The sequence below is a fragment of the Bos indicus genome, chromosome 9 (genome assembly GCF_029378745.1).
Source record: "Bos indicus isolate NIAB-ARS_2022 breed Sahiwal x Tharparkar chromosome 9, NIAB-ARS_B.indTharparkar_mat_pri_1.0, whole genome shotgun sequence".
Lineage (NCBI taxonomy): Eukaryota > Metazoa > Chordata > Mammalia > Artiodactyla > Bovidae > Bos > Bos indicus.
In genome coordinates this window covers 101868502-101880732 of record NC_091768.1, presented here as the reverse complement: position 1 = coordinate 101880732, position 12231 = coordinate 101868502, and the positions used below count along the sequence as shown (strand labels likewise).

General features: G+C 58.1%; 1 protein-coding gene across 7 annotated transcripts in view; it reads left to right on the top strand.

The window, feature by feature from the left end:
* The window catches only part of RPS6KA2 (ribosomal protein S6 kinase A2), a 334973-nt gene extending 324715 nt beyond the window's left edge, over positions 1-10258 (top strand). For all 7 annotated transcript variants that reach the window (XM_019967675.2, XM_070796504.1, XM_019967678.2 and 4 more), the window contains 4 exons: positions 1719-1795; positions 3101-3218; positions 5423-5560; positions 7134-10258. In XM_019967675.2, coding sequence (XP_019823234.2) covers positions 1719-1795; positions 3101-3218; positions 5423-5560; positions 7134-7259 — 459 coding nt within the window. In that variant the 3' untranslated portion in view covers positions 7260-10258. The remainder of the gene's footprint in view (positions 1-1718; positions 1796-3100; positions 3219-5422; positions 5561-7133) is intronic.
* The last annotated feature ends 1973 nt before the right edge of the window (positions 10259-12231 follow it).

Below are 12231 nucleotides of genomic sequence, written 5' to 3'. Positions count from 1 at the left end.
ATGGGGCTGAAAAGATTCAGACACGACTGAGAGACTAAGCAAAAAGGACGGAAGTCCTGTCCCCTGTCACAGCCTGGATGAACCCTGAGGACACTGTGTTAAACGTGTGATAAAGAAAAACACAGTGACTCTAGGTCCCTCTCACATGAGGGACCTAGAGTCATCACACTCGGAGAGACAGAAAGTAAAATTGTAGTTCCCGGGGCTGGGCGAGGGGAGTGGGAGCTGTCTCTTGGGGACAGCGTTTCAGTTTTTCAAGATAAAATGAGTTCTGTGAAGGGAAGGTGGTGACGCCCGCCCGGCGTGTGACTGTATCGAACACCACTCAACCACACTTAAAAGTGGGGAAGCTGGGAATGTTGTGCTAAGTGTATTTTGTGAGCTAAACCAAAACCCAGACAGCATATTAAAGGCAGAGACGTTACTTTGCTGACAAAGGTCCATCTTGTCAAAGCTCTGGTTTTTCCAGCAGTTGTGTGCAGATGTGAGAGTTGGACCATAAAGAAGGCTGAGCACCAAAAACTGATGCTTTCAAACTATAGCATGGGAGAAGACTCTTGAGAGTCCCTTGGACTACAAGGAGGTCAAAGCAGTGAATCCTAAAGGAAATAAATCCTGAATATTCATTTGGAAGGACTGATGTTGAAGCTGAGGCTTCAATACTTTGGCCACCTGATGTGAAGAGCCAACTTATTGGAAAAGACCCTAATGCCGGGAAAGACTGAGGGCAGGAGGAGAAGGGAACGACAGAGGATGAGATAGTTGGATGGCGTCACTGACTCGATGGACAAGAGTTTGAGCAAGCTCCAGCTTGCTGGTGCTGAACATGGTGAAGGACAGGGAAGCCTGGCATGCTGCAGTCCATGGGGTCACAAACAATCAGACGTGACTAAGCAACTAAATGACGAACTTCAGTCGTGTCCAACTCTTGTGACCCCATGGACGGTAGCCCACCTGCCTCTGTCCGTGGAATTCTCCAGGCAAGAACACTGGAGGGGGTTGCCATTTCCTTCTCCAAGGGATCATCCTGACCCAGGGGATTGATCTGCATCTCTTATGTCTCCTGCGTTGGCAGGCAGGTTCTTTACCACTAACACCATCTGGGAAGCCCAAGTATATTTTACTACACTAAAAATAATTTTGCCTTTTTCCCGCCACACCACGTGACTTGCGAGATCTCAGTTCCCCAACCAGGAATTGAATCCGGGCCACCACAGTGAAAGCCCGGGGTCCTAACCACGAGGCCACCAGGGAGCTCCCCAAGCTCTTCTTCCTCCAAAGTTAAATGTTTCCTTTTCCATCTGTCGTATATTCATCAAGAGCTGGGGCTCCACGTGACTTGCGAGATCTCAGTTCCCCAACCAGGAATTGAATCCGGGCCACCACAGTGAAAGCCCGGGGTCCTAACCACGAGGCCACCAGGGAGCTCCCCAAGCTCTTCTTCCTCCAAAGTTAAATGTTTCCTTTTCCATCTGTCGTATATTCATCAAGAGCTGGGGCTCTCTGTGTGCGCTGGTCTTGGGGGACTCCTACTGTGGGAAATTGGGGTTGGCTTTGCAGTAGTACACGATGGTCTCACTGAAGACTTCCCCCACACCCCACCCCGTCTCCACCCCCATGCCCCACCCCCACCTCCACTGGCCTTATGGTCCCATCACAGCAACATGCTTTGAACTTGAACTCTGCCCAGCGCTGATCCGCATCTGCTCTCCCCACAGGTCCTGAAGCGGCAGGGCTATGACGCGGCGTGTGACATCTGGAGCCTGGGGATCCTGCTCTACACCATGCTGGCGGGGTAATGCAGCCCATGTGGGGGCCGCTCGGGCCCCCGCCCAGGCCCGGAGCTCAGGCCTGGGGCCCGATGGATGGTCAGAGAGAGGGGGCAGGAAGTTTAGCACTGCCTGTCGTTGAAGGATGTCTCTGGAATTAGGGAGCTGCCGCTGCAGGGCTCAGCTCACCCACAAAACCCCAAGCCTCAGACCACGAGGCCACCCTCACCTCTGGACCATGCACCCTCTGGAAAGGTCACATCTTTGCTTAGAAACGTCTCCTCGAGCCAGGAAGTGGCTGTGTCCTGAAGCCGGCAGGCAGCCCCGGGCTCCAGCATAGATTTACCCTCACTCGCTCTACTCCTGGGTGAATCCTGACCTGAGCCCCTCACTGCCCTCACTTTTGAGTGAGAGGAGCACATGGTGTGACAATGACGGCTCCTTCCAGCCAGGAAGGCCTGGAATCCAAGGATCCCCTCGTGCCCGGTGGCTTAAACGTTGTTGAACACTTGGGTGGAGGGGCAGGCGAGATGTCTAGGTCGTCCAGCCCTCTTTACTGGGCAAAGTGGAGGAAAGGGCCTGCTTCTTGTGTGGCCTCAGTGACGCGCTTCCCAGCGAGGCGGGGGCGGTGTCCAGTGGAGGGGGAGCCCGGGTGGCCTGCCGTCTCTTCCCGGTGCCTCTCTTGGTGGCCCTTCTGGGGCTCGCTTTGCCGATACTTAACTAGGAGCACAGAGCTGCCACTGAAGGGAGTGCTGTTAGAATTACACTCAATTCCTTTCCGGGGAAGGCTACACTGACCCACCATGGTTTATGTGAGGGGTGGCAAGAAACATCCATCACACGTTAGTGATGCGCAAGAAGTGTTCACACTCTGTGTGTCTGTGCACACCGCTGCTCTAGTGTGTTATGCTGCCCATTTCCAACTGAGCCTCAAAAAGTTAATTTGTCAAAGAACCCACTGTTGGTAATATATCAACCATGGGTCTCTCAGACTTCAAATCCCAGGCTCCCATCCACTATACCACACTGTCACCATGGAAACCGTATCACCGGGGAAACCCCTGTACCACTCTGTCACCAGGGAAGCCAGAAATGGTCCCGAAGGGCTCATCTTTGGGTCCACGTCTTCATTTGCCCTGTCAACCTTTAGCACTGGCCGAGTAAGGAAAAGAGACACAGCAGGAAGAAATAAATTGCGCTCTGCCATGAATCTTGGATTTGGAGCATGATGAGAAAGAAAAAAATGATTGTTTTTACCACAAAGACACACAATGAGCTTTATCGTAGATTATAAAATGGAAGCTCATCACCACAAATCTCTCATCACACAGATTCACCCCTTTTGCAAACGGGCCGGATGACACCCCTGAGGACATCTTGGCAAGGATCGGCAGCGGAAAGTACGCCCTTTCCGGGGGGAACTGGGACTCCATCTCTGACGCGGCCAAGGTGAGCTCTCTGCCCGGCGCCCTCACGGCCCCGGGGTGGAGATTCTGCAGGAACATCTCCGAGGAAGCTAGAGGATACTTTTCATGCAAATAACGTAGATATTTTGTACTCAGAGATTTTGTATGCCTTTCAGAGAAAAACAATTATTTTTGCAAAACTATCTCATAGCCCTTTTCACATTTTCCGTAGTCTTGTGTATTAGTTCTTCAGGGACACAGAACAGGGTGTGTATGTATAGAGAGACTGAGACAGAGGGAGGGAGGTCTGTTTCTGTGGAATCGTGGAGGCTGGTAACGGTTAAGTCCCAAATCTCCAGGGCAGGCCGGAAGCCTGGAGGCTCAGGGAGGCATAGAAGTTGCCACTCTCGTCCAAAGCTGTCTTCCGGCAGAATCTCCTCTTCCTTGGGGACGTCAGTCTTTTTTCACTTAAGACGTTCAACTGGTTGGATGAGGCCCACCCACATTATGGAGAAGTTGATGGATTTAAATGTTAATGTCACTTTCCCAGAAACATCTAGGCCAGTGGGCTTGGTTTCTGTTAGGTTTTTGCCTTCCCGCCTGGCTCATTGGGATCTTAGTTCTCCATCCAGGGATCAAACTGGGGCCCTCAGCAGTGAAAGCGTAGAGTCCTAACCCCTGGCTCATGAGGGAATTCCCTACTGTGAGGGTTTGGTTTTTTTTAATTAATTGTATTTAGCTGTGTTGTCACAGTGGTGGCAGTCGGGGTGTTTTGTCACGGTGCACACACTCTCCAGTTGCGGTGTGCAGGCTCCCGAGCCCATGGGCTTCGGTAGTCCCATCTTGAGGGCTTGCTTGCTCTGCAGCAGGTGGGGTCTTAGTTCCCTGACCAGGGATCGAACCTGGGTCCCCTGCATTGCAAGGAGGATTCTTAACCACTGGACCACCAGGGAAGTCCCTGTGAGGTCTTGAGCAAGTCAATAAAGTTCTCCCAACTTTTCATTTTTATACCTGAAAATGGGAGGAACAATCCTTCTAGGAGATATTTGTCTCAAGAAGTTACCAAGACTAGTGTCAGCAAGTGTAAAAAGGCTTTGGGTTTCTCTGCAGAAGGAGTTGCTTGAGGGTGTACAGGCTTTCTTCATTGTGGTTAATGACCACAAGTTCTGTTGAGCGATGCAACTTCACACTGTGCAGAGACTTTAACTGACTTCATTTCGTTTTGGAACCTGGTGGGAACACTAAGGCAGGAGAGCAGGCTGGTGGAAACCCACAGATTCTCCCCGGGGGCCCGTCCTTGGGCACGTGGTGAACAAGTGGACACGTCACATCTTCCCCTGCAACACAGGGGCATCATATTCAGCCCCTTCACCCAAGGACAGTCCTGATGACTCACAGGAGTAGGTACTTCAAGTGTGTGAAGACAGTCTCATGAATTCCATGCAGATACAAATCATAGTTGTAACCATACTTGTGTGTACACGCATTTGCCTGTATTACAACATGTTAATATAAAGACGAGCTCAGTCTTTAAACCCATTTTAGGAGTTTTTGTTGTTATTATGTTATAATCAAAGAAGAAAATCACCTCTATGGAACATGAAACCTTTGAACACATATAATGGCAACCAGACCATTAATTCCATAGTTGACAATTATTTGCAGCAAATGCTGTACCAAATATGTGTGGCGTTGAGGACAGTAATATTTTATTACATGTCATAAAATGTAACCGAGGACATTGTGATTGGTTTGTACCTGTTGGGTAGTCCTTATTTCAGCTTCTCCCTTGGGAAGATTATCATTTTGACTCAGTATTGCAGTAACTTACATGCACTATTGAACATCTCCACATTTGATTTCTCTTTAGATGTGAAATCTTCCCTACAATAGAAACCTGGAGTGGGAATTCCCTAGTGGTTAGGACTCCATGCTGTCACAACCAAGAGCTCGGGTTCTGTCCCTGATCAGGAAACTAAAATTCCGCAAGCCACTCAGCCCAGCCAAAAAAATTAAAAATAAATAAACCCGGGGGCACCCACCATGTTGATGATGGTTCAAACTTGTTTTTCTAAAATTCACCTTCTTACAAACCTGACCGCAAATGTTTGACCCCAGATGCACAGAGTCACTCCCAGGACAGTGGTGAGGCTTTGCCGTGACAGGGAGGAGGGGGACAGGGAGGAGGGGGACGGCTCCGAGCCCGGGCAGTCCTCACCCCCGTCCCCCGCTGACCCTCCCCCGCAGGACGTCGTGTCCAAGATGCTCCACGTGGACCCTCACCAGCGCCTGACGGCAGTTCAGGTCCTCAAACACCCTTGGATCGTCAACAGGGAGCACCTGTCCCCAAACCAGCTCAGCAGACAGGACGTCCACCTGGTGAAGGTACTGCCCGCGGTCCCGTCGGTGGGAGGGGGACTTCCTGCCCGGTTAACCCCCGGGGGTCCTGGGTACAGGAGGGGAACCAGGAACCGGCACAGACAGGTGTACCCCACACCTGCGGTCACACAGCAACACTGACGAAGGGGCAGCTTCTGAACAGCTTCATTACGTGTGTGTGTGTGTGTGTGTAAGAGAGACAGAGACGGACAAGGGAGAGACAGAGAGGAGAGACAGGCTGAGGGCCCCATGCCAGGCCGGGCACCAGGCCCGCCACTCTGGGCCTGAGCTCTGCAGGAGCCTCTGTAAACCCCAGAAGGCACACAGCTGAGGGTTCACCGGATGGCTGTCACTGCCCAGCTCTGTGTCAGCACAGAAACACCGCGGATGGCACCTGAGTGGTCAGTGAGTTCCAGAAAGAGCTACACCAGGCAGCGGCCGGCTTGGGCCCCGGGCCGGGGTTTGCTGAGCCCTCTGCAGCCAGCCTTTCCTGGTAGCTCACCCACCACCACGCCCCCGCTGGCGTGGCCTCTTAGCTTAGGGCATCTTGAGACCCTGGGGGCCGTGCAGGAAGCCCTGGACGATGGGTGAGCCCAGAGCAGCCGTGCCCGCGGAGCTCAGGGCGGGCTGCCGAGAGGGTCCTGCTCCGGGGTCTAGAGGCCTCGCCCCATGGAGACGCTGACCCTTCCGTCCTTGTCTTAGGGCAGGCCCGCACTGCGGGGCTCTTCTGACCTTGTGGGGCGGCCATCATTTCCAGGCCACTGCACTGCGGCTGTGTGTCATTGAACCTACGAACAGCCAGGCGGTGGCTGCCGGTCACCCCGCTGGTGACGCCCCTGCCCCTGTGGTGCAGCCCAGACAGACGGGCGGCGCCCAGAGGACCCGGGGGTCCACACAACGGGGACAGGGGGTCCCGCCCACGGGCTGTGCGCTGGGAGGGCTGAGGCCCTGGCGCTCCTGGTCGCTGGCGGAGTCTGACCCCGCCTTACCGGCGCTGCTGGTGTGATGACACTGGGCACTGCAGCCCAGTCTTGCTCCTCGGGCGGCCTGGCCCGTCTCTCACGGCCTGGCCAGAGAGCCCCACGCCCCGTCAAGACGTGTGAGGCCCGCACCCGTCTGCAGGGAGCCCTGCATCCCGGTGGGACCCTCCTCCGGGAAGGGTGCGCTGCCCCGGCTGCGCAGGGACCGGGGCTCCTGCGAGGAGCCGCCCAGCCCGACCTTCCCGGGGCGGTTAGAGCTGCTCTAGGAGTGGCCCCGGCCCCCAAGTGGGTCCCAAACCCTCAAAACGGGCAGAGCGGGGGCCGACAGGCTCGGTCATTGCCAGGAGGGCGCCCCAGGGACTCGGCAGGGTGGGCGTCAGGAGGCCTCACCCGGGGGCTCCGTGGGAGCCCGAGGCGTCCGTTCAGTTCACTGGACGGTGGGTCTGCGTTCCTGCGTCACTGCGCAGGCGGTGGGTGGGCGGACGCGGCGGTCAGAGCAACAGCCGGATGTCTGAGTGCGCCCGCCCGGGTCCTGATCCCTGACGGAGGGCCTCCCGGCCACCCAGGCTCAGCGAGCCCGCCTCCCCCTCGGTTTGCAGGGAGCCATGGCCGCCACCTACTTCGCTCTCAACAGAGCCCCTCAGGCCCCGCGGCTGGAGCCCGTGCTGTCGTCCAACCTGGCCCAGCGCCGGGGCATGAAGAGACTCACGTCCACGCGGCTGTAGCCGAGCCCCGCGCCTTCTCCTGCAGCCCGGAGAGGATTAGACGGTGACCCCCGGACGCGCGGCCAGGCCAACCTACCCCCTCCGCCCCCACCAGCCAGACGGAGTCCTTCCTGCACCCCTGACCGTGCCGAGCACCCGGGGGCTCCTCCCGGCCCGTGAGCCTTGCACATGGCTTGTGTTTCTGTGGAGAGATGCCTCCTCCAGCTGTAAAGTCAGCAACCTGGTTCCACCTCCGGCACACGCGGCCTGGATGTCACCGCGAGGAGGGGGCGGTTCCCGGCCCCTGCGCTCGGCCTGTGCCCGCGGCTGAGTGACCGGCGGGCGGACGCCTGTTCCCTCCGAATGAACCAAAGAGCCCTTGTCTCCTCCAACCCCCGCCCCCCGCTTGGACCGAGCCCCGCCTTCTCTCCTGTTGCAGAGCTGGGGAGGGGCGAGGCCACCTCAGAACCAGTGGCCGCGTTTCACAAGCATCGCTGGTGTCCCCTCGCCCGGGAAGGAGCCAGCCGAAGCCTGTGCCCCCCTGACGAGGACCGGGGGCTGGCGGAGGGCTGCTCCACTCCTCTCCCGAACTTGCGAGAGGTCCCGGGCTCCCCCGAGTGCTGGCTCTCCCTTTCCTGGTCCGTGGAAGCGCCGCGGTGGCCGCCGGAAACCCCGAGCTCGGTTGGCTCCCTCCGCCCTCTCTCTGTTGCCCTGGAGACCGCTGCCGCGTCCCCGCCCCGCCCGGGGCCAGAGGCGAGTAGCAGGATGCTCGCAGAGGGCAGGGGTGCCCTTTGTGGAAGCTGTGCTTTCGTGCTGTGTGTTGTGTTTCTGTCTCACAGGGCTGTCCTCAGCTGAAGCGTCAGGGATGTTTAATGTCTCTGCAGGGCGTGTGCACGGGGGAGTGGGCGTCGTCCGGCAGCGCTGGGCCCCCCTGCACTCAGGCGGGGAGGGCGCGCCTGTTCTCAGCCAGGTTTTCACCAAGAAGACAGGATTTAAAAGTCCCTCCGTCTCCACTCACTCTGGCACCCAACCCCAAAATCAACGAATGCCGCACTCTAAAACTATAGCTCCCTAGCTCTGTCTAATGGTCTTCAGACCTTAAAATATAAGCATATTGCTGAAGCTTTAATTATTCCACGAGGCTTTTTTTCCCCCTCAGAACCACACAGAATGAAAACGTGGCAACAGATCCATGTACCTGTTTTCCCACAAAACCCTTTCAGGCATTTCTCATATTTCTCAATAGAAAGTGAGGCTTTTTTTCCCCAGAGGCTCAAGAGACTTCTACCCGCAAGAGTTTTGTCTTAGGTCAGAACGGTTTCACCTGTTATTGGACACTTAGGCAAACCCGAGTGGCCCCAGGTCACAGGTTTTGCCCTCCCGGAGATGGACGATGATCCTTTGTGTCTTGTTGACTGCACAGAGAACATCCGGCCCACGGGCTCCTGGGCCTTTGTCCTGGGCTTGTGGGCAGGTTCGTTCATTTGCTTCGAGTCGGAGCCTTGCGATGGAGGGAGAGAGAAGGCGGAGGAGGTGCAGCGCTGGGAGGGGATCGGCGTGACCTCTGAGCGGCCCGCGGGCTCCGCTCGCCTACGTGCAGCCCTCCACTCTGACCTCTCAGAGCGCCGCGGGGACCCCGCACTCAGCCCGCGCCCGGCTCTGCGGACCCCGCCCCCCCAGCTCTGCTGAACGCCCGACGGCCTGACTGTCGGTGCAGCGCCCCCCTCCCTCACCCTCCTCGGAAACGAGGCTTTCTGCAGGAAGTACGCCGGGAGAAGTCAAGACCCTATTTTCAACTGAACTTGCAGAAGTCTTGAGTGAAGCGGCCCACGGCTGGGCCTTCTGACCGGCGGGCGGAGTGTGAGTGCAGGTGCGGTCGCTGCTTTGCAGGGCGTGTGCGCCTGGAGTGGCCGCCAGCAGGCCAGCCGGCTGCCCTGCCCCCCTCACAGAGCCAGACACCCCTCACCCCACCCCCCACGCCCTTCATAGCAACCGCAGATGCCCAGCCCTGGATCACAGGCCTCCCGCCCAGACGCGCCCTCTGGGGCGCCCCCTCTGGTCTCATCCACCCTGCCGCCTCTGCTTTAAGAGAAGCACCTGACTCGCCCCCCTCCCCAGTGAAAGCTTTGCGCCCCCGTGTCAGAGCCGCGGAGAGTGGGCTTTCCCGTGTTCCCCAGGTCGGGCTGTCCGGGATCCCAGACCCCCCTCGCTGTTAGGAAGGCCGTCGGTCTGTGACTGGTCGTAGCACTGATGAAGCCAGTGTGTTCACCGGTGTCGCCCCGCCCCGCCCCCGGGGTCCCCTCGCCTCCCCAGCCCCGTCCCCGCAGGAGGATCTGATTTGCACTCTTCTCTGCCCACGTGGGCTGGCTCCCTGCGCCTCTCCCGAGGGCCGTGGGGTTCTAGCTTGGAGGGGGCGCTGAGCTTCTGAGGGCTCAGGCCACTCCGGAAGGGACCTGCGCTCCGCCCCGCCGCCCAGCACTTTGCACCCAGCCCGCATCCGTGTTTACAGGGGACTCGTGCTCACGCTTTATATTTTATGTTGGAGATGGGCGGCCACCCTACCGTATTTATTACGCTTTCCAGACTTTCTGAATAGGTTTTTTTAATAAACACGGGTTTTATGAAGTGTACTATTTTTCTAGCACAGCTCTGACACTGGCCTTTCTGTTCTGTTACGGGTGACGGCCTGCAGGTAAGCGTCTGGCCTCCCCGCCTCTCGCCCTCCTGCCAGCCTCTGGCTCTGCCCCCGGCCTCCTCTTGTCCCGGGGGCCCGAGGTGTGGCTGTGTCTGTGCACGTGTAGGTGTGAGTGCTGAGTGCGTGTACGTGTGTGTTTGTGTGTGCACGCCCCGGGCAGCCGGGCAGGAGACAGCGGACAGTTGTGTTGTCAGCGATGCAGGCCTGGGGGGGGCAGCGGGCTGCTGGTCTCCATCCCCACAGTCTCCCCGGATGCCTCCACGGGCCACTTCACGCCCATCTTTTCTTTGTACAGAAATAAAGCAAAAAGCTACGCTGTTGGTCATCAGCTCTCTAACCTCATTTCTTCTTCCCTCTTGGTCAGTTCCTCACCTGTGTGTGTCAGCAGGCAGGACACACACACACCTCTCTCTCTGCAGGCCAGACCGCCTCCCCCTGACACACACACACACACACACACACACACACACACCTCTCTCTCTGCAGGCCAGACCGCCCCCCTCGACACACACACACACACCTCTCTCTGCAGGCCGGGTCACCCCCCCCAACACGCGCGCACGCGCGCACACACACACACACACACACACAAACACCTCTCTCCAGGCCGGGCCACCCCACCCCCGACACACACACACACACACACACACACACACACACCTCTCTCAGCAGGCCAGACCGCCTGCCCCCGACACACAAACATATACCTCTCTGCAGGCTGGACTGCCCTACCCCCCAACACACACACACATACACACACACGCACACATATACCTCTCTCTGCAGACCAGACCACCCCCCCCGACACACACATATACACACACATCTCTCTTTCTGAAGGACACACCACCCCCCCAACACACACACACACACCTCTGTCTGCGGGCCGGGCTGCGCCCCCCCGCCCCGGACACACACACACGCACACACACACATACATCTCTCTCTCTGCAGGTTGGGCCACCGCCCCAACACACACACACACACACACACACACACACACATTTTGGGGGCTGCTTCCCCAGCAGAGGGGTCCCTCCTGAGGGCCCTCAGGCAGGAGGCGCGCTGGCTTTCAGAGCGAGTGGTAACACACAAGGAGTTCTTTGCGGCCCTGGAGGGTGCTCAGAAAACCCCCCAGAAGAGACTGAGTTGGAGAGAGCAACTCGCATGTGTGATCTGTTGCTGCATGACAAGCCCCCATAGCCCGGGGGTGTTGAACAGTCCCTTGGGAAGTGGTTCTGGCGGTCAGAAGTCCGAGATGGGCCCACGGAGCAAAGGCAGGGCCGTGCACCTTCTGGGAGCTCCAGGAGGCTCTGAGCCCCATCGTGTGCAGTTTCTGAGGCGCCTGCTTCACTCCCCGGCTCCCGGTCCCTCCCTGCAGCCTGAGAGCCAAGTCCACCGTCCTCCCAGCTGCCCCCTCCTCCTCCCCGAGAACCCGGGACATGCTCCCCACTGTGAGGCCAGCTGACAGCAGCCCGAACTCCACCTGCAGTCTCAGCCCCCGTTTGCCCCGGGACCAGCCCATGACATCCCGACATCCTGTCTTCCAGGTGGGCAAAGGTCAGCCTGTGTGTGGATCGCAGGCAACTGCGACATCCCGGCTCTGCTGCTCAGGAGCTGATAAGTTACCTGCCACAGTCGCAGGGACGCGGCCCGGATAGGAGGCTCGGAGTCAGGACCCCCTCCCCAGAGCCGACAGCAAGACCCGGTGTACCTCAGTCCCCGCCCCCCACCAGGTCTCTCTGGGAGTGGGGGACGTGGCCCAGGCCGAGGGTGCACACAGGTGCTGTGTGACTACCAGGCCAGACTTGGGAAACCCCAGGCCTCCACTAAGGGCTGCAGGCAAGCGGCCGTCCTTTGCCCAGGTCGGGACAGTTCTGTGCCCCTGGCTGTGTGCTGTCCGTGAGCGTCAGCTCCGTGACTGCTCGCACGTGTGCAGATGAGCAAGGCCAGGGGTCCACCCTCCCCAACCCCGGCAGCTCCCATCTGCACACGCTGTCCTCACTTGTCACCCATGAGACCGGGAGAGGGGCTGGGCTGGGCAGGGGCGGTCTGCAGCCTCAGCTCACCGGACTTCCCGGCGACCCTCAACCAGCAGTGCACGTACCTTCTGTAGGATGTGAAATAGGCCTGCAGACATCTTTCCTGCAGAATATCCTGTCTATATTCTCCAATCCCACTTGTCACTTTTCCTGAGCACCACCAACCCGGCCAGTAGGTGTACCTGCTTCCCAAGACCCTGGGACCCGAGGTGGGTGAGGGAGAGTTGTGCCTAGGCGCCCAGTTTCCAGGGCACCC